Source organism: Heterodontus francisci, chromosome 38 (assembly GCF_036365525.1).
Source record: "Heterodontus francisci isolate sHetFra1 chromosome 38, sHetFra1.hap1, whole genome shotgun sequence".
Classification (NCBI taxonomy): domain Eukaryota; kingdom Metazoa; phylum Chordata; class Chondrichthyes; order Heterodontiformes; family Heterodontidae; genus Heterodontus; species Heterodontus francisci.
In genome coordinates, this window is record NC_090408.1 from 32,201,700 (window position 1) to 32,223,726 (window position 22,027).

Below are 22,027 nucleotides of genomic sequence, written 5' to 3' on the forward strand. Positions count from 1 at the left end.
ATGGCTCCTTTGTCATCGCTTTCTGTTGATCTAGCATAACTTTTATGACAATTGCAATAAACAGGGAGTGTGGAGCTGCATCTTTGTTGTAAAAGCACCAACTGTTAGCATGGCTCACTGTAAACAATACAAAGCATGCCGGCACTCTGATTAATTCAGTCTCTGAGCCTCTGGTTCCACTCCAAATGCAATCATACCCTCATTCCCCAGTGGTTGGGAGGGTCAGTGTCAACATGAACATTAACACGCAGCTTTTCGTCTTTTACATTGGGAGCCAATTTCTTGTACTACCGTCACAATAATTACTATAAACTAGTGAACAGGTGCAAAAAATAATTTAAGAAGGTTAATGGAATGTTGCTCTTTATCACAAGGGTCTGGAAGTTATACAATATAAAGCTCTTGTCCTGCAGGCCCCCACCTGCCAAGAACGAGACATTAATTTCACCACATGAACATTGAGTTTTAAACTGTTACTGGTGTAAGGAAAGAACTTGTTTTAAGAAAAAAACACCAGACCCTTGACTGGCAAGACATTTGCATAGTAACAGACAGTGCTTGGAAAGGACAAAGGGGCCACTCCCTGCTCCAATTTAATCCACAATGGACTTTTGATTACCAGACGTTGAAGGTGGAGAGGCCAGCATTCCAGGTTAACTGCTAATATGGCCGAATACACAAACCGACATGGCCAGACCAGATTAGTCACATGACGAACTGGCTGTTGGAGTTTTTTGAATTTGAACTTGATATAGAGAATTTGAACTGAGAAAGCTGTTTGCTCCTGGACTGAAAAGACCTTTCTCCTGTCTGCTCTCATCTCACTCTCACCAGCTTCGGAAACCATTGAAGACCCATGAACCCCAAGAGAGAAAAGTCTCTTGCAGTGAACAAGGTTTAAGAAGAATACTGGGCCCCAACAAAAAGCAAGAATTACCTACAAACAAGAACTACCTACAAAAGGACTACAGTGAGCTCGAAGCACAGTAACAAGAAACTCTTCTGATATTGCCTCAAACCTCTATTTTTTCTTCTGCTCTTTTCTGTCTGTATTTGCATGTGTGTATCGCATATGCATGCTTGTGTGGGGCGTGGTGTGTAACCATAGGCATTAACCAAATTAGAGTTTAAGTTTAAGTTTTAATAAATTTCACTTTAAACCTAAGAAGGCCTGTTTGTGCTCATTTCTTTGCATTATAATTGGAAAGTGGCAAATAAGGATTCACCAAGGGGCTGCTCAAAAACACAGTGTGTTTAAAATTAAACCCTGTTACAATAAGACCAGGTGATTGCTGAAAGAGACCCCTAGACACCTTTCTCACCTGGTCGTAACACTCTGGTTAGATCCCATTCAGAGTCTGTGCACCACACCTCTAAAAGGATATTGTGGATTTGCAGCACAGTTCACCAAAATGATACTGTGGCTAAAAGGGTTAAATTCTGAGGACTGGTTGCAGAAACTAGGCCTGAGTGTAAGAAATTAAGGGGTAATGTAAGTAAGGTGGAGAAGAAGATTAAGGAAACTAATAGTGTAGGTAGAGAGAAACTATTTCTTCTGGTTGGGGAGTTCAGAATAAGGAGGCGGAACCTTAATATTAGAGCTCGGTTATTTCAGGGATGATGTCAGGGAGCACCTCTTCACGCAAAAGGTGGTGGAGTTCTGGAACTCTCTCCTCAAAAAGCTGTTGAGATTGGGGATCAATTGAAAATATCAAAACCGAGATCAATAGATTTTTGTTAGGCAACAGTATTAAGGATTACAGACCCAAGGAGGGTGGATGGAGTTAAGATACAGATCGGACATGATCTAAGTGAATGGTGGAACAGGCTTGAGAGACCGAATGGCCTACCCCCTGCACCGATGTCCTTATGTTTCCATCCCCTTTCCTGATTGGCAAATAATCTATTCACTGCTGTTGTAGTGGCAGCGACGCAAAATATTTTTGATGGCTACAAAAGGCTCAGGGCCTCTCAGAGTAATAGCTGGTAGCAACAGTGCAAACTGAGGAACATACATATATACGAAAAATGACAAACATGAAAAGACCTACTGGTCCATTCAACCTGTCCCATACGGTGATGACACAGATCCCACTCAGAACCATGTAATCTCCTGGGAGAGGCAGAAAACCAGATTAAAAAAAAGACAGGCCAATTGTAGGGGGGAGGAAATCTGAAAAATTCTGATGCTCCTCCCCCCCACCATCTAGGCAACCAAATCTAGTCCTGGAGACCTTTCCAGTCCTGGATAGTGTAATAAGATCTCTGCCCCATCTATAAACAAGGGAGCCCTCTATTGAAGGAATGCAGCAAACCAGTGTTTCCCATGAGAGGAAATATTGAGGAAAGCATCGATGCCAGTTTACATTCCAGCCCTCATCCAACATTCAATGCCATAAGCAGCTTTATATTGTTAAACAGACAGGTCAAGGCCAAACCACAGGACAATGTTATGCTGCTTCATAAATCTCTTCATTTTTGGGAATTTAACAAAATTCCACCAGATCTCACAAATTAAGTATACTTTTTTTTAGCTAAAATGTAACCATATGTAACCATTCAACAACAACCTGCATTTATAAAGCGCTTTCAATGTAGTAAAACGTCCAACGCACTTCGCAGGAGTGTTATCAAACAAAACTGATATCGAGCCACATAAGGAGATAATTGGATATGTAGCCAAAAACTTGGCCAAAGAGGTAGGAGGACAGCAGAGATCTCGGAGGGTTGTGGGGCTGCACAGATTGGTAGGGGTGAGGCCATGGATGCATTTGAAAACATGGATGAGAATTTACTCATTTAAAGTTACTTGAAGGCCCGAGACCTCAACAAATGAAAAATAATCTTGTAAATGATGACATCGCTTCGGGACAACCTAATCCTTTAAAGCAAGTTAGATCAGGGGTTGTGGATTCTGTGAGGGAGATAATTCAGTTCAAGGCAAGGAGCAGGGGATTCAACACAACAAGGTCAGATGGAAGAAGACAGAGGTAAATGAAAAGAAATCAATTTTTTGTTTTGTGGATGTGATTTCTTTGCAAAGTGGACCGGTAGCTGAAGTCTTTCATACCTGCTTTCAAACCAAGTGGGATTGGGTGTCAACCTTTCTATGAGTTGGATGGACTCTTTGGACAGACCTTTGCACAAGTATTCTAACTTACAGCTGGACTGACGTTGCCCAGCTCACCCGTGTTGAATCCTGTCTCCTTCCAGAGGCACAGGGGTAGTGAAGGAGATGATTGTGATTCAGCTCCTTTTGTCCCCCTAGTTATTGGAGGATGCCTAGTAGGAAACAGTTGACATGGCAAAAATATCTAGGAAAACTGAAAGAAAATGTTCAAATAGAATAGAACGGTTATAGCACTGAAGGAGGCCGTTCGGCCAGTTGAGACCGTGTCTGCTCTCTGCAAAAGCAATTTAGCTGGTCACGCTCCCCCTCCCTTTCCCATAGCCCTGCAAATCTCTAACTTCCTTGCCAGAAAGTAAATTTATAGTTCATTAAATCACAGAATATTTGAGTACAGGAACAGGCCATTCAACCAGTCTAGTCCGTGCTGGTGCTTTTCTCCACACGAGCCCACTATAGTTTAATCTTACCCTCCAGTTCATTCTCCATGAAGTTCAATATCACAACAATTCTTCAAACTTCCTAACTTTCTCATTTTCAGTCATCCAGGATTTGTAAGCTTGGCTGAGTGAACATTCATTCACTTGGCCAACACTTGATTGGATTATGAGATTGCATCCCTCATTTATCATTTAAAAGATGAAACCATTTCTAGAAGATCATCCGAAATAACATGGAATGATCTGTAGAAAAAAAAGGGAGGTGCGTCAGCACATGATCATGAGTTTCTGTGTGCAAGTGTATTTGTAAATGTGTGTGTGTGTGTATAAACGAAAGTATGGACTGGATTTCATGGGGCTCCCAAGAGACAGGCTAGGAGGTGGGAAGGTGCAAAGAATTGCTACGGAAGTGGGAGGAGAAGGGCCCGTTGCCTTTGTGTCACACCGCGATAAAGTCGGGGGCAGGAAAGGCCGAAGACGATGTTCCCGCCAAGAGGTCAATTGAGGCCACTTAAGGGCCTCTTCCCATCGCTGCTAGAATTAAACCAGTAGTGGTGGGGCCTCCAACACACGGAGAGGTTGCCCAGTAAAACAAGGTGGCCTCCCTGTGGGCTTTGTGCAGTGTGGACTGGCCTCCTCCATGGGCAATCTGTAGGCCACAGATGGCCCCCAGTGGCAAAGGCCACTCCTCTGGTACCATTCCCCGCCTGCCCTCATTATTCACCCTCCACCTCCCTCCCACCCACCCACACATCGCCGGGGCCTGCTGCACTAGCCCTGGTGACCCCGAATCACTTACCTCTTGCCCCAGGCTCCAGCGCTGGGCCTGCTCCCAGGCCTCCTGTAGCACCAGCAGTGCCATGGCTCCCAGTGGCGCTGCTGACATCACTGAGCTGGCAGGCCTCTGACTGACTGGCAGCTCTTGGAGGAGGGATCCCCGTTCTTTAAGGGATGGGGATCCCGGCACCGGGCACTTAGAGCACTGGTGAATCGCGCTGGGCAGTCGGGGGCGGGGGGGGGAGGGCTTCGAAAGGCCGAGGCAGGCTTCCCCTTGCCTTTTCGACCTGACGCGGGGAGCCTCGCCATCATGACTAAATCCATCCTTCTGTGAGTTCTTAAGTATATGTATGCGACTGTGTTTTGTGTGTGAACATGTGTATCTGTATGTCAGTGTGTGATTGTGAGGGCCTGTATGCAGGCATCTATATGTGAATGTTTGTACATGTAAGTGCCTGTATGTAGATTATGTCTTCATGTATGTGAACGTGAGTGTGTGTGTTTACATTTTTGCAAGTGTGAATGTATCACTGTGAATGAATGAATGAGTGTGTGTGTGTGTGTGTGTGTGTGTGTGTGTGTGTGTGTGTGTGTGTGTGTGTGTGTGTGTGAATGCATGCATCTGAGTGTTTATATGTATGTCTGTGTATTTGTTGTTTGGTTTTCTACATGTATTTGTATGTATTTCTGTGTGAGTTCATATAAATGAAGGTTTTTATGGGTGCCGAGTATTTATATGTGTGTGAGTATACTTATATTGTTACGACCAGGTGAGAGGGGTCTAGGGGTTCCCTCTCAGCCTTTGCCTGGTTTAACCGTAACAGGGTTTAATTTTAAAAACACCTTGTTTTTAGCTTTCCCTCAGTGAATCCTTGTTCACCGCTCCAATTATAAGGCAAAGAAATCAATTCAGACAGGTTTTCTTAGATTTTAAACAAGAAAGGTGGAAGTTTATTAATCTTAAACTCTAATCCAGTTACCGACTACAAATATGCGACACGACCATGCTAGCATGCATACGCGATAAACACACACGCAGATAGAGACAGAAAAGGTAGAAAAGAATAAAGGGGAAAAGTTTGAGGCAATAGATGGGTTTCCATTTTATTGTCCTTTGAGTTTGTTGTGAAGTCTTTGGTTGCCGGTCAGACTTGCAATTCATTGGAGCCCAGTGCACGCTTCAACTTGTTTTGAGTTTGGAGTCTTTTCTCTCTTGAGCTTTACATGTCTTGTGTGGGTCCGGTGGCTTGGGAGAAAGCGAAAGCAAGAGAAAGAGAGACAGAGAAACAGATAGATAGACAGAGACAGAGAGAGAGGGAGAGAGAGAGAGAGAGAAAGAGACAGAGAGAGATTGCCCAGCAGGTTAGTCCTGTGACTAGCTAGTTTGACCACTTCTGTTTGTGGATTCTGTCATCTTGGAATGTGAGCTTCCTCACCTTCAACATCTGGTTTGGGTTAAGTGGACCAAGGAATAGTCCTTTGTCTGTCCGAGCACTGTCTGTTAGTGTGCAAATGTTTTTCCAGCCAAGTGCCTGGTGATTTTTTTTTAACAAATCCTTTCTTCACCCCAGCAACAGTTTAAAATCAATGTTCACATGACAAAATTAATATGCCCCATTCTTGGCAGGTGGGGGTCTGCATGACAATATGTATATAAGTATGCATGTGTATTTGAGTGTGGTATGTGTGTGTGTAGATGCACTTTCACTGTGAACACTTTAGTACATAAGAAACACAGAAAGGAACAGAAATCCCTACAGGAATTTCCCACAATTCTTTTCATTGAAATCTACATGATTTCACTTCCTCACAAACCTTTCATGCTGCTATGCTTTTACACGCAGATACCTCAAGCTTTCTGAGAGTTTTATGAAAACATTGGTAAAAATTGCCTGCCAATGATGCTGAACTGTGATTGAACAGACTTTACTCTAGAATGGACATGGGGGACTGGGAGCTCAGTTGCTGCTTGGTGCTTTCATCAATTCTCTGTCCCATTCTAAGCCCTCCCATCAATCAAACTCAACATCCTTTGCAGCACAGGAAACATATATGTAACATTAACACTTTTTCAACTGAGCCCTTTGTGTGTCCCTATTTTCAAGCCTAATCTTTGTAAAACTGTAAAATCTTTCTACCAATGATTTCTGAGTCACTCTTATAAATTATGAAGGATGCAATTTCTGTATAATCATCATTCATTTGGAGTCAGAGACATCAGGGAAACAAAAGATTGATATCAAACAGACAAAAGATTGAGGTCCAGAAAATAAAGATTGACATTGAGAAACAAAGGATTGACATTGGAGAGACAAATGGCAGAATCTTACCACCTTAGACCCTGTCACAATAGTGGGACATTTCCAGGTCAGGAACCTGACTCCCTAATTTGCCCGCCATGTGGTAGCTCTTTCCCAGAGCAAACCAATTGATGGCCCGCCTCCAGGTTCCCCGACCAACCAGGGAGAGCGGGTGCGATGATGCGCCTAATACAGCAAAGAAGGATCTCTATTTAAAGGGACTCTATTAGGACTCACAATGATAGCAGTGTTTCCTATCCTGAGTGGGTGAAACAGGGCTGTGTTCTCGCACCTACACTGTTTGGGATTTTCTTCTCCCTGCTGCTCTCACATGCCTTCAATTCTTCAGAAGAAGGAATTTTCCTCCACACAAGATCAGGTGGCAGATTGTTCAACCTTGCCCGTCTAAGAGCGAAGACCAAAGTACGGAAAGTCCTCATCAGGGAACTCCTCTTTGCTGACGATGCTGCATTAACATCTCACACTGAAGAGTGTCTGCAGAGTCTCATCGACAGGTTTGCGGCTGCCTGCAATGAATTTGGCCTAACCATCAGCCTCAAGAAAACGAATATCATGGGACAGGACGTCAGAAATGCTCCATCCATCAATATCGGCGACCACGCTCTGGAAGTGGTTCAAGAGTTCACCTACCTAGGCTCAACTATCACCAGTAACCTGTCTCTCGATGCAGAAATCAACAAGCGCATGGGAAAGGCTTCCACTGCTATGTCCAGACTGGCCAAGAGAGTGTGGGAAAATGGCGCACTGACACGGAACACAAAAGTCCGAGTGTATCAAGCCTGTGTCCTCAGTACCTTGCTCTACGGCAGCAAGGCCTGGACAATGTATGTCAGCCAAGAGATGGCTTGGCCATGTGAGCCACATGGAAGATGGCAGGATCCCCAAGGACACATTGTACAGCGAGCTCACCACTGGTATCAGATCTACTGGCCGTCCATGTCTCCGCTTTAAAGACGTCTGCAAACGCGACATGAAGTCCTGTGACATTGATCACAAGTCGTGGGAGTCAGTTGCCAGCGATTGCCAGAGCTGACGGACAGCCATAAAGGCGGGGTTAAAGTGTGGCGCGTCAAAGAGACTTAGCAGTTGGCAGGAAAAAAGACAGAAGCGCAAGGGGAGAGCCAACTGTGTAACAGCCCTGACAACCAATTTTTTCTGCAGCACCTGTGGAAGAGTTTGTCACTCAAGTATTGGCCTTTATAGGCACTCCAGGTGCTGCTCCACAAACCACTGACCACCTCCAGGCGCTTACCCATTGTCTCCCGAGACAAAGAAGAAGAAGAAGAAGAAGAGTAGGACTCACAATGATAGCAGTGTTTGCAGGTCATGGGAGGTATTCAATGCTGCAAGCAGACCTGTCAGGTGAAGTGTGCCTGGATGAGGGCGTTACGGGCTTCGCAGGCTGGGAGGTCTGTGGCTGCAGGCATCAACGGCACATTCAGATGCTCCTCTTCCAAGCAGGAGGTTTCAGAGTGCTCTTCACCCTTCTCTGGCACCAGCTTCAGTCCTCTGTGCAGCACCAGACCAGAAATAACTCATTTTATACATGGAAGCAACTTTCAGGTTACTCAGGAGGAACAGCCTGGAAGTCATGGGGACTATGTGTCATGGAGGTGTGCGCAGAAGTACTGGTTTGTGCTGGATAACTCGATTATATGTTCAATCAGTGCGTCCATGCACACTGCATAATAGTATATGCCATGAAGTCATATGCATTCAAATGGAGCACAACAGACCACTGCAATCTGGGAGACACTTGCTGGGACATAATTTAGGATGCCTCCAGATCAGTCAAGGCAATGGAACCTCATTTTAAACAAGCCAATGGCTTGCTCTATTGTGGCCTATTGGTAATATGGCTCCAGCTGTACCTCTGCTGTGCCTCTGAGGTGGGGTTCCGCACTGTGGACATCAACCAGGTCTTGAGTGTATATCCCACGTCCTCAGGAGCCTGTGGCTGTCTAGTGAATAGAAGAGCTGCTGAACTTGTGACTGCCAAAGGATGAAAGCGTTAAAGCAGCATCCTGGATACTTGGCGCACCCTCCGTAAGTATGAAGTCATCCAAAATGCTGCTGCCCATGTTTTAAAAACTGTGATTTTTAAAAGTTTACGATGGAGTCAGAGAGGTCAGGCGACCTCACATCAACTCTGCTTGAAGCAAAGACAGAAATCTTGGTTACCAGGAGATCAGAGAACACAGACAAAAGACTTTTTGAAAGAGATTCCAGGGTAATAACATCTGAAGAACAATGGGTTTCACCCTCCCAGACTTTTGGATTGTAAACAAGGAGTCAGTGATTCTGAGGATACAAATGTGCACGGCAGTTGCTAACCCCTGGAAGCAATAGAAAACCCAGGTGGCTCTGCTGAAGCCAGACTTCTGGACTTTGCATATTGGAAAAGGACATTGAGCATTTGACTTTTGATTCCAGATAAATTTAACAGATTTTCTGAAGGCAGACAGGCTGTAAGAAAGAAAACCAGCAGTGGCAGCCTCAGAGGAAAGAGAGAGGGGGAATACCTGCTCTAAGAAAAAACAGATACAGCGAAAGGCTGCGAAGATTTGAACCTGTTTTGAAAGTTAATGTTTGCGGAGAAGCAAAAGACTAACAGGATCACCAAGAATCGCTTTATTTACAGACTTCCAGGTCAAAAGTGCTCAGAGAAGTGAGCAAAGGGGGTGGCACAGTGGCGCAGTGGTTAGCACCACAGCCTCACAGCTCCAGCGACCTGGGTTCGATTCTGGGTACTGCCTGTGCGGAGTTTGCAAGTTCTCCCTGTGACCACGTGGGTTTTCGCTGGGTGCTCCGGTTTCCTCCCACAGCCAAAGACTTGCAGGTTGATAGGTAAATTGGCCATTATAAATTGCCCCTAGTACAGGTATGGGAATTGAGGGAAGGTGGGGATGGGAGAGGGTAATGGGACTAATGTAGGATTAGTATAAATGGGTGGTTGATGGTCGGCACAGACTCGGTGGGCCGAAGGGCCTGTTTCAGTGCTGTATCTCTAAAAAATAAATAAATAAATAAAAAAAGAGGACATTGACTTTGAGAAAAGTCTGGGAGATCCAACTGGGTGGAGTTTGGGACTTTTACTTGCAAAGATTTCACCATCAAAGAGGACTGTGTAACATTTAAGTGTGGTGTGAGGTTTTCAAGTGATTTAATAAGTAAAGAAAGTACCTTTCTTTGTAATTTAGGGTATCAGCTATTTACAAAGTACTATTTAGTCAATGGGGATTTCTTTTAGTTTTGTTACAATAAAAATCTTAAAATGTGAAATCATGTTGTGTAGTTCTTTAAATTGGTCTAAGGGTTCATATCTCGGTACTTTAACGTCAATGGTCTCACAGAGGTCATGACACCTGTATCCTAACTCGCACCAAGTTTCATTCACCCATCACTCCTCTACTCACTGATTTACGTTGGCTCCCATTTAAGCGACATCTTGATTTAAAACTCTCATCTTTATTTTCAAATCCCTCCATGGCTGCGCCCCTCCCCAGCTCTGTAGCCTCCTCCATTTGCAAAACCCTCCAAGATATCTGCACTCCTCGAATTCTAGCCTCATGAGCATCCCTGATTTTAACTGCTTCATCATTGGTGGTCCTGCCTTCAGCTGCCTGGGCCCTAATCTCTGGAATTCCCTCCCTAAACCTCTCTGCCTCTCTCACCTTCTTTCCTCCTTTAAGACGCTTCTTAAAACCTACCTTTTGGACCAAGCTTTTGGTCACCTGACCTACTATCAGTGCTATATAAATACAAGTTGTTGTTGTATAAGTAATCCTTATTATGTACAGTGTGGGTCCAGTGAGCCAAGCGACGTCTCAACTCATTCCATCTTCACTGCCTCCGGAGAATCCTTGGCAACAGGTGGCAGGACTGTATCACCAATGCAGAAGTCCTCGAGGTGGCCAACATCCCCAGCATACACACCCTACTAAGCCAGCGGCGCATGGTGAGATGGCTTGGCCATGTGAGCTGCATGGAAGATGGCAGGATCTCCAAGGACACATTGTACAGCAAGCTCGTCACTGGTATCAGACCCACCAGCCGTCCATGTCACCACTTTAAAGACGTCTGCAAACGCGGCATGAAGTCCTGTGACATTGACCTCAAGTCGTGGGAGTCAGTTGCCAGTGATCGCCAGAGCTGGCGGACAGCCATAAAGGCGGGGCTAAAGAGTGGCAAGTTGAAAAGACTTAGCAGTTGGCAGGAAAAAAAACAGATGTGCAAGGAGAGAGCCAACTGTGTAACAGCCCCGACAACCAATTTTATCTGCAGCACCTGTGGAAAAGTCTGTCACTCTCGAATTGGCCTTTATAGCCACTCCAGGTGCTGCTCCACAAACCACTGACCACCTCTAGGCACTTACCCATTGTCTCCCGAGACAAGGAGGCCAAAGAAGAAGGAGGGTCCAGTGATGTGTAGGTAACCAGCACTTGCTACTCAAGTGCTTGTATGGATCCATTATAAGATGTGCTGGTGGGTATGATTTCACATGCAGTGTTAGTTAGCTGTTTCAATGTGAATTACCTCACATTTATCAATATTAAAATCTACCTGCTATTCTTACTTAGCTCCTTCATTTATTTTATTTTTTTTGTAATTAAATAAATTTGTTTCATTTGACGCCCTGACTGCTATCTCCATGATGGAGTGGAGTCAACAACAACTTATATTATATTACAAATATTTTCCTCCTAATAATTTATAAGTATTGGAAACAGCAGTATCTGGAACAGAACACTTCAGAACTCCACTAATCAGAACTTTGTCAATTTATTACCACCAACTGATTCCGATTCCCAAGTCAGTTTTCAGCTCAGTTAACTAATTTGCCAATATTTACATGAACTTAGATCAGCTTTAAAAGCCTCACGTGTAGATATTAAATAAATGTCTTCTGAAAATCCGATTAAATAATAGCCATTAGACAGCCTTGATCAATGAGTTTAGTTAACTCTTCAAAAGAATTTCAGCAGACCTCTGGTGCTTGTCTTTTCACTTGTAAATCTGTGCTGAGTGTTTTTTTTAAGACACTGTGAGTATTCTGTTCTTCAATATATGTCCCACTCCAGGGCTGGAATTTTACATTGGATGGCAGGCCCCGCCCACCGGCCAAAAAGTTGGAGGCGAGGCTGCCTCTGCCGGGTCTGGGGAACTAAGTCAGGATTTTACGTGGCCCAGGCCCTTAATTGGACTTGGGTGGGACTTTCACCACTCTGAGACAGGAAGGCCCGCCTCCAAGAGCTGCCGGCCAATCAGCAGGCCTGCAGTTCTCAGTCCCAACAGCGACATCGGGAGCGGTGGTCACTGCTGGGACTGCACCCAGTCAATATCAGGATTGTGGATGTTGGAGTTGGAAAACAGGTATGTTTTGGGGCCTCGCCGGGGACAATCGGCCAGGCCTCAGCAAGGCAAGGGGTGTTGGTAACTGGGGTAGGGGGGTGGAACTTTATTTCAATGGGGGCGGTTGGGGCTTCGGAGAGTGTTCTCTGTGGGGCACAGGGTGTCCGATCAGGAGTGCTCACCTCCAGCCGCAAGGGTGTGGGACCTAAAGCACACGCTGGCTGCTAATAAAATACCAGCGGTGGCAGGTGGAGGCCCTTAAGTGGAGGTTGATTGGCCACTTAAGGGCCGTGATTGGCCTGGGGCAGGCAGGTCATTTCTCTTTGCTGCTGCCCCTGGTAAAATTGCAGCGGGGTCGGGAAGGCATTGGGAACGGCACTCCCCCTCCTGCCACGCAATTTTAAGCCCCCCCCCCGCCACCAACGCATTCCTGTGGGGACCGTAAAATCCCGCCAATTTACAACGTCAATTTTAAAACGCAGGTTTTCTGGATGTCTTGCAGGTTCTATCCGCCAAAAGCCAGGGGAAAATCTGGAAGGGGAAAATTACTGAACCAAAAACCCCAGGTTACTTTGGAGAAAATCAGCAAAGATCAGTTTCTATTTGGGACACTGCTAAAGACGAGTAAGAGACTAAAAAAGCACAATAGAACTAAATCAGAATGCAGCCCCTCAATAGTGGCAAATCTCTTCCATTGCACATCTATATGGCTAATGAAATCCAATGCATACTACTGTAGAATGAAAATAAATTTAAACATGAAATGATGCAACATCTTCCTGGAACATTTCCTTGTTGAACAGATGTCTGCACTGAGACATTTTGTAGTTGCTGTCAAACTTCATCAAACCCACAGTAAAGAGATAATAAGTGCTGGGGAAAATTTCGTTGATATTTATGCTTAGCTGCACCACAAACAAATTTAACATTCAATGCAAGCAGAAATTAAATTACTCGGCTCTGCTGCTTTATATAAAATGTACAACGTTCTATTTCTCCCCCTATTTTTAAACCAATTTCCTTACATTGGATGCTCAAAATCAATTCCAAGATGTATGTGCATTGCGTTTGTGATACAATCACGGACACAATGCAATGGGAATTTTAATTCCCTCCACCCAGTGGAAACTAGATGGAATGGGAATTACAATGGTCACGCTACACTCACCGATCACTTCCCTCTCCAGCAGACATTTTCCCACCGCTGTATTTTCAGGCGGCTGAGATACCCACCTGGCTTAGGTAGGGGCCTCAGACGTTTCTGTAAATCGGGGGCCTATCACCTAAACAGAGTGCCAATGCAATTTTAACAGCCTAACTGAGCAGAGCTTCTGAAGAAGACAACCGGCTCAGTAAGCCTGGTGGGCACAAAGTCGTAAAACTGTTCGGTAAATATTTTCTTTGTGGGGACAGGAGGATTAGGACAAACACAGGCCATAGTATCACCAGCCAAAAGCAGGACCAACACATATCCCAGGGCCCGAGTTCTTTATACTGGCCACCAAGGTCTGCTGGTTCTAATCATTAGCAGAACAATGACTCCCACAGTTTTTATAATCCTTTACTGACCACAATCTGACTGGACAGTGACTGTAAACTGACTGACGGAAAACCATTATAAACTGACTGTACACTGAAGCAAACAGTGCACATAATGTAAGGAGGAGCGTGTTGGGTGGACATTAAACCATTTATTTAATTTATATCACCAAATTATCTCTGATCTGTCAGGATTTTCCCTCACTGCGGGAACCATTCCAGTCAGTCCCCTGGAATAACTCCCACCTTCCACTCAATTGCAAGAGTCTGATAGACACACAATGGAAACACTCAGTAAAATGAATTATGGAAAAACAACTAAACCTCTAGAACAGAGGCACTGAAATACATTTACGCCAATGCAATTATTGTGAAACTAGCCCCAGATGTACATTCTGCAATTAAATTAAAACCTATTATCTAATCTCAAATGCTTACAATTAAAAACTTAGAAAATGTAAGGCTTTGAAAAAAATTAAATTAGCAATTCTCAAAATTGCCTAAAGATATAGTCTGTTGTCTTTTTTTGTCACGCACCATTGCTACTCTCATGACTTGTGGGCGACACACTCACCTCAGGAACTTGTTCAAGTCTCCGTTCTTCATGTATTCAAAAACCATGATGAGAGGATCGCCATCGACACAGACGCCATAGAACTTCACAATGTGCTCATGCCGAAGGTTGGTGAGGAGCTCCGCCTCTCGCTGGAAATCTTTCCGTGCAGAGACAGTGGCATCTTTCAGAGTCTGTGGAGAATGGGAAAGGTGACGGTTACGTTGTTACAATCATCCTTAAGCAACGAAGCTATGCTAAACCTAATAAATCACTGGTTAGGCCTCAGCTGGAGTATTGTGTCCAATTCTGGGTGTCACACTTTAGAAAGGACGTCAAGGTCTTGGAAAGTGTGCAGAAGGGTTTTACTCGAATGGTACCAGGGATGAGGGACTTCAATTATGAGAAGACTAAGGAAGCTGAAATTGTTATCCTTAGAGTACAGAAGGTTAAGGGGAGATTTAATATCAATGAAGGGTTTTGATAGATTAGATTGGGAGAAACTGGCAGGAGGGGCAGCAACCAGAGGGCATAGATTTAAGACAACTGGCAAAAGAATCAGAGGGGAGATGAGGAGAATTTCTTTCATATGAACGGCGTATTGAGACCAGACAGATTCACACACACTGGCCAGGAGACCCCAGTGCTGGCCCAGTCTGGAGCCATATGAAGGCATATGGAATCCTTTCCTTTATTAGCCGAGGTTTAGAATATAACAGCAGGGAGGTTATGCTTGAACTGTATAACTCATTGGTTAGGCCACAACTTGAGTACTGTGTGCAGTTCTGGTCACCTCATTACAGAAAGGATGTAATTGCACTAAAGAGGGTACAGGGTTATGAGGATGTTGCTGGGACTGGAAAAATGCAGCTATGAGGAAAGATTGGATAGGCTAGAGTTGTTCACCTTGGAACAGAGGAGGCCGAGAGGAGATCTGACTGAAATGTACAAAATTTTGACGGGCCTGGATAGAGTGGAGGTGAAGGGCCTATTTACTTGAGCAGAGAGATCAGTGACTAGGGGACATATTTTTAAAGTGATTGGTAGAAAGGTTAGAGAGGAAATGAGGAATGTTTTTTCACCCAGAGGATGGTGGGGGTCTGGAACCCACTGCCTGAAAGGGTAGTTGAGACAGAAACCCTTAACGCCTTCAAAAGGAGTCTGGATATGCACCTCAAGTGCTGTAATCTGCAGGGCTACAGACCAAGTGCTGGAAGGTGGGATTAGAATGGGTGGATCGTTTTTTGGCCGGCACAGACACAATGGGCCAAGTGGCCTCTTTCTGGCTGTAAACATTCTATCATTCTATGATATGCTGCAAGTTATGATGATCTAGGATGCACGACCTGAAATAGTGGTAGAAGCAGAGTCAATGGTAACTTTCAAAAGGGAACTGGATGTATACTTGAAAAGAAAAGAAATGGCAGGGCTATGTAAAAAGAACAGAGGAGTGGGATTAATTGTATGCCCGTTTCAAAGAGCCAGTACAGGAATGATGGGTTGAATGGCCTCCTTTTGTGCTGTATAATGCTATGAACAGTTTTCAAAGCAGTTCCCAAAATGCGATGACTTGTTTCAAACAGCTTTATCCATTTGGGGCAGGAATGCAGGACCATGTTTGGTGGGAATGTATAAGAAGGTCATAAACCTCAATCAATAAATTTCACCCAATGCCAATCAGCAACTTTCTAAAAGTGACATCAATAGGCTGGTAGACCACAGTCAGGCTAATGGGCATTGGGTTTCTACTGGGCACTGGCACTATATGAGATGGCACAGACTGGGCTAGCACCAGGGGCTTCTGGCCAGTGTGTGTGAATCTGTCTGGTCTGAAGAGTCCAGTTGTAGCCTTAGGCTATTTCACTCAGACCAGGTTGATGGTGGGGGCAGGACTGGTCACATTTACACCGAAACTTGCTCTCAATCCAAGACCATCAACCTTCCACAACTGCAGAGTCAGGATGAGGGGCCTTGACAGGGTGGATGTGGAAAGGATGTTTCCTCTTGTGGGAGAATCTAGAACTAGGAGTCACTGTTTAAAAATAAGGGGGTCACCCATTTAAGACAGAGATGAGGAGAAATTCTTTCTCTCAGAAGGTCGTGAGTGTTTGGAACACTCTTCCTCAAAAGGTGGTGGAAGCAGTGTCTTTGAATATTTTTAAGGTAGAGGAAGATAGATTCTTGATAAGCAAGAGGGGTGAAAGGTTATGGGGGTAGGCGGGAATGTGGAGTTGAGGTTACAATCAGATCAGCCATCATCTTTTTGAATGGTGGAGCAGGCTCGAGGGGCCGAGTGGCCTACTCCTGCTCCTAATTCATATGTTCGTATGCACACTCACCTCAGGCCCTACCCTCCACTCTGCCCTGGGGTTTGGGACTAGAGTTAGATATTAGATTTCAGGACAAGGAATCAGGGTAAATAGTTGGCGTTCGGCACTAGAGTTGCAAAGTTTAATCAGGATTAAAAGCCAGCACTAAATTCAGTCTGCAACAAACTACAAACAGGGTTTTATAGTAAAGAGGTGATTTATGTGTCATCTCCAGAGCACACAACACACTCACCTTAACTGCCACCAGCATCTTGTCCTTGGTTGGGCTCAAATTGTAACATTCAGCCAAGAAAACTTTCCCAAAGGCTCCCTCACCCAGCTCTCGTTTCAAAACAATGTCCCTCCTCTTGATGTGCTGTACATCTGCGAGATCAGAATAACCGATACAGTGAATGCCTGAGGTTGAGACAAACAGTGTGGGTTAGATACAGGTAATTGGCCCCATTACACACTCCCAGGTCACATACAGTATAAGGTAAATCTCCCATTACCTGGCAAAAGCTGCTTTTACATTAGGTTGAGAGGATTGCCAATGCTGCCGGTTACCATCACAAGAGTCTTGTCCAGCTATGGCAACCTCAGTGCAAACCAGTCAGATTAGACCAGCTGTGGATCCAGAAACATCTTACTTCGCCAATACGCAATTAAAGAAATCAAGATTCTGGCGAAAGGTCATCGACCCGAAACGTTAGCTCTGTCTCTCTCTCTCCATAGATACGGCCAGACCTGCTGAGTATTTCCAGCATTTTCTGTTGGTATTAAGGAAATTGGTGCCCCTGCTCCTGATCGCTCTCCGATAACCCAAGCTGAAGGTGTGTGACTATTAGGCAAGGACAGAATCAGACTCAGATGTGATGGGCTCACCAATGAAGAATGGTCATTCAGACGATCTAATGTTTGAGCAGTTGGTACCCGTAGGAAGTCTACCTCAGCACCAATCAGCGCCTTCAGGAGAGGAGGGGCAAGAATAAGTCTGCACTCTTTCACAACGTAATAATAATAAACAGGGCAAACAGAGCAGCGGCAGAGAAACTCACTCCATTCGGCTGATATCGCAGGTGGGTTCAGTGGCTGGCAGCTCCTGACACTCAGACAACCAGTGATCACCTCAGAGTAAACTTAAAGAGGAGGAAAGTGTAAATGCTGGAAATGTGGAATAAATGCAGAAAGTACCAGAACTACGCATGGGCATCAGTGAAGAGAAAAGAAATTCTAACTATCATTGTGCGAAGGGTCCACACTCCAAGCGTTCTCCTTGTAGCTTGTTTTACCAGTATTTATTTTTTAAAATCCTCAAGTGTATTTGTGCTTTGTTTGACTGCCAGAAGAAACAAATTTTCCACATCTTCCCTGTGACCAGTGTAAATTGGCAAGTTTACTCTGGAGTTGCTATTGACTGCATGCCAGGATCTGCCAGCATTAACACCCACCAAACTGGAGAGAAACCTTGTTCCAGACTGAGAATAATGCTCCCATTTTGTAGAATTAGTCGTGTGTGTGTGAGTGAAGGTGCGTCTGTGTGTATATGTCTGTGTGTCTGTATGTGTCTGTGTTTGTGTGAAGGGGAGACAAGCTCAAGCTTCAAGGAAACAGGAAAAGCAAATGCAGTGCATAAAGCTACAGCAGCGCTGGAGAAATTAAATGAGGGAAACACGAAACAGCAAAAGCAATGAGATTCACATCCCTTCGGCTTGTCAAATATATTGTTCTAGAATTAAACAAGCTGAGAGAGATTCCTGCCAGCTCTGGTGTGACAACCTGCAGGACTGTTAACAGGATCAGTTGTGTAATGCTACACAAAACACGAATACAAAACGCAGTGACCTCTCAGGCTGTAAAATGCTTTGTTAAATATACAATAATAACACAGCAGAGCAGTGGATGCAAGACAGTCGGCAACAAAGGTGTCAAGGCAGCAACTCCACAGAGACTCAGTCACACAGGCAGCCTGTTAGCAAGCACACCAAGTGAAATCTCGGAATTTATGTGGGCAGCCAAAAAGTTAAGCGGGGGATTGACTTGACACAAATGAAAAGATATGAAGAGCAATGGTCTGGGAATCCTAAAATGGTCTCTATTGTCGGGCCATATTTAACATGCACAGCCAGTCAATCACTGGCGATGGATCTGTATCCGACAGCCAGAGAGAAACAGCTGCTCTGGTCTCAATTACTGATTCCCGCTCAGATTCGCTCCTTCAATTCCACCTTAATACACAAGGACCTTTCCCATACCAGCTCATTGTTATTTAACTGAAGGGATTCAATTCAATCAATTTTCTCATCATTGCAATTTGGCACCATATCAATGATACTTCCTCCCTGTCAATACTGTGCAGGCTGCTGACTTCTCATATAATAGTCAGTCCGTGTACCTCTAACCACTATAGTCAAAGCGGGAAGGGTGGGGAGTACCATTTATCTGGGTTAGGAATCAACTGTCTATAATTTCTAAAATGTAAATTGAATATTTAAAATCTGTTGTTAAGGATGATGGGCTGAATTTTCCCAGTCCCACAGAGATGGTTTTAGAAGCGGGACCAGGAACAAAATTACCAATTCTTGCGTCGGGTGGGTTCCCCGACACATTCCCGCCGCTGAGTGATCTTGCTGAAGTTGGAGTCTGACCGGCATGGGCGCGTAGTCAATTATGCTCGTCAGTCCCCACTTGGGGGTAAAGTGGTGAAGCTGCTGGGATCTTCCCAACGGTGAACTGGTCCCCCGCTGAGGTCGAAGCTCAGCCGTTGCCTGGAGGCAGCCACCTGGTGGCAAGCCGAGGGGTCAGCGAAGCCTCCTTTAAATCCCCTCCCCCAAAACTGCAGGAATCAGTGGGCCACAGACACTGCTGCAGGCCATCCTGTGGAGGAGCTTTTTTTTTACAGTTTCCTAATTCTACAGAGGGCACCTCCACCTTGAGGCTCCACCTCTTCCGGTGTGGCTGCCAGCCGGACATTGCTGCAGGCCCTGCTATTGGACTTGCTGGTTCTCTGAGCTGCCTGCTCTACTCAATGGAACGCGGCTCCTGGAGGCGGCTTCTTAATTGAGTATTCCATTGCCTTGTTAGCCTTCCCCAAATGCACTACCTCACACTTCTCCGGATTGAACTCCATTTGCCACTGTTCTGCCCACCTGAGTAGTCCATTGATATCTTCCTGTAGTCTACAGCTTTCTTCTTCATTATCAACCACTTGGCCAAATATTGTATTGTCTGCAAATTACTTCATCATACCCACTACATTCAAGTCCAAATCATTGATATATACCACAAAAAGTAATGGACCTAATGCTGAGCCCTGTGGAACCCCACTGGAAATAGCCTTCCAGTCACAAAAACACCCATAGACCATTACCCACTGCTTCCTGCCTCTGAGTCAATTTTGGATCCAACTTGTCACTTTGCCTTGGGTCCCACGTGCTTTTACTTTTGTGACTAGGCTGCCATGTGGGACCTTATCAAAAGCCTTGCTAAAATCCACATAGATACATCAGGTGCACTCCACTCATTGACCCTCCAGGTTACCTCCTCAAAAAATGCAATCATGTGAGTCAGCCACATCCTCACCTTAACAAATCCATGCTGACTGTCTTTGATTAAACCGTGTCTTTCTAAATCAGGGTTGTCCAACCTTTTTGGAATGCGGAGGGCCGCATTACGATTTTTGCTCGGCCCATCTTACTAATAAAAACAACAAATGTGCATTTTTGTGAAGAAGCTTTAAATGAGAAGACTAATTTATTGACTTACTTTCTTGTCACAATTGTCATGCAGGCCCCCATCTGCCAAGCATGAGGCATATTAATTTCGCCACACGGACATTAAATTTCAAACTGTTGTTGAAGTGAAGAAAGGGCTTGCTTTAATAAATTGCCAGTTCTTGGCTGGAAAGACATTTGCATATTAACAGACAGCGTTTGGAAGGACAAAGCAGCCATTCCCTGACACATTCAACCCACAATGGACTGTTGATCACCAGACATTGAAGGTGGGTGAGCTCGCATTCCAGGTCGACTGCTAAGATGGCTGAATACACAAACAGACATGGTCAAAAAGGCTAGTCACATGACTAACCTACTGGGCAACCTGAGTTTTTTGAATTTGTACAGACAGTTTGGGCAGAAGGTCTGTTTGCTCCTGGACTGAACAGACCTCTTTCCTGTCTGCTCTCATCTCGCTCTCACCAGCTTCAGAAACCATTGAAGACACATGAACCCCAAGAGAGAAAAGTCTCCTACAGCGAACAAGGTTTAAGAAGAATACTGGGCCCCAATGAAAAGCAAGATCTACCTACAATCAAGGACTCTACATTGAGATCGAAGAACTGTAACAAAAACTCTTCAGATATTGCCTCAAACTTTTCCACTTTAATTTTCTTCTGCTCTTTTCTCTCTCTATTTGCATGTGTGTATCGCATATGTATGTTAGCGTGGACACATCGTATATCCATAGGTGTTAACCGAATTAGAGTTTAAGTTTAAGTTGAATAAATTTCAACTTTTCTTCTTTAAACCTAAGAAAGCCTGTTTGTGCAGGTTTCTTTGCCTTATAATTGGAAAGCGGTGAACAAGGATTCACCAAGGGGGTGCTGTGTTTAAAATTAAGCCCTGTTACGGTAAGACCAGGTGAAGGCTGAGAGGGACCCCTTTCTCACCTGGTTGAAACACTATATTGAAAACTGATTTAGTGACATGCCTAGCATTATTTTTGCTTGCAAAATAGTCAATCTCTGCCCGCACATTTTATGTAGCGATGCAGAGTATTCTGGATAGATGTCCATCTTTCTGGAGAGACCTTGATCTCTCCCCCCCCTCCACCCACCCACCCCACCCCACGTGTTCTATTTATTTATTTAGAGATACAGCACTGAAACAGGCCCTTCGGCCCACCGAGTCTGTGCCGACCAAGAACCACCCATTTATACTAACCCTACAGTAATCCCATATTCCCTACCACCTACCTACAAGGGCCAATTTACCTATCACCTGCAAGTCTTTGGTGGTGGGAGGAAACAGGAGCACCCGGCAAAAACCCACGCAGTCACAGGGAGAACTTGCAAACTCCGCACAGTCAGTACCCAGAATTGAACCCGGGTCCCTGGAGCTGTGAGGCTGCAGTGCTAACCACTGCGCCGCCCCCATGACATCCAGGATTCCCTGGACTGGTTGGTCCTACCCTTCACCTTAACAGATACATGTTGGCTCTGAACGCTCACTATTTCCTCTTTGAATGACTCCCACTGGTCTGATGTAGACATTCCTACAAGTAGCTGCTCCCAGTCCATTTTGGCCAGATCCTGTTTTATCATACTGAAATCGGCCTTCCCCCAATTTAATACCTTTATTCCCGGTCCCTCTTGGTCCTTTTCCATAACTACCTTAAATCTTAGAGTTATGGTCACTATCCCCGAAATGCTCCCACTGACACTTCTACCACTTGTCCAGCTTCATTCCCTAGGATTAGGTCCATTACTGCCCCTTTCTTGTAGGACTTTCTACGTGCTGGCTCAAAAAGCTCTCCTGTATGCATTTTAAGAATTCTGTCCCCTTTCAGCCTTTTGCACTAAGACTATCCCAGTTGATATTAGGGAAGTT

General features: G+C 44.9%; 1 protein-coding gene across 1 annotated transcript in view; it reads right to left on the reverse strand.

Annotated features, from left to right (window-relative positions):
- Positions 1-22,027, reverse strand: part of LOC137352504 (NT-3 growth factor receptor-like) — a 603,448-nt gene that overhangs the window by 55,563 nt on the left and 525,858 nt on the right. Inside the window, exons 13-14 of the mRNA XM_068018049.1 lie at positions 16,672-16,802; positions 14,131-14,303 (exon numbers count right to left, since the gene is read on the reverse strand). Of these exons, the coding sequence (XP_067874150.1) occupies positions 14,131-14,303; positions 16,672-16,802 (304 nt within the window). The remainder of the gene's footprint in view (positions 1-14,130; positions 14,304-16,671; positions 16,803-22,027) is intronic.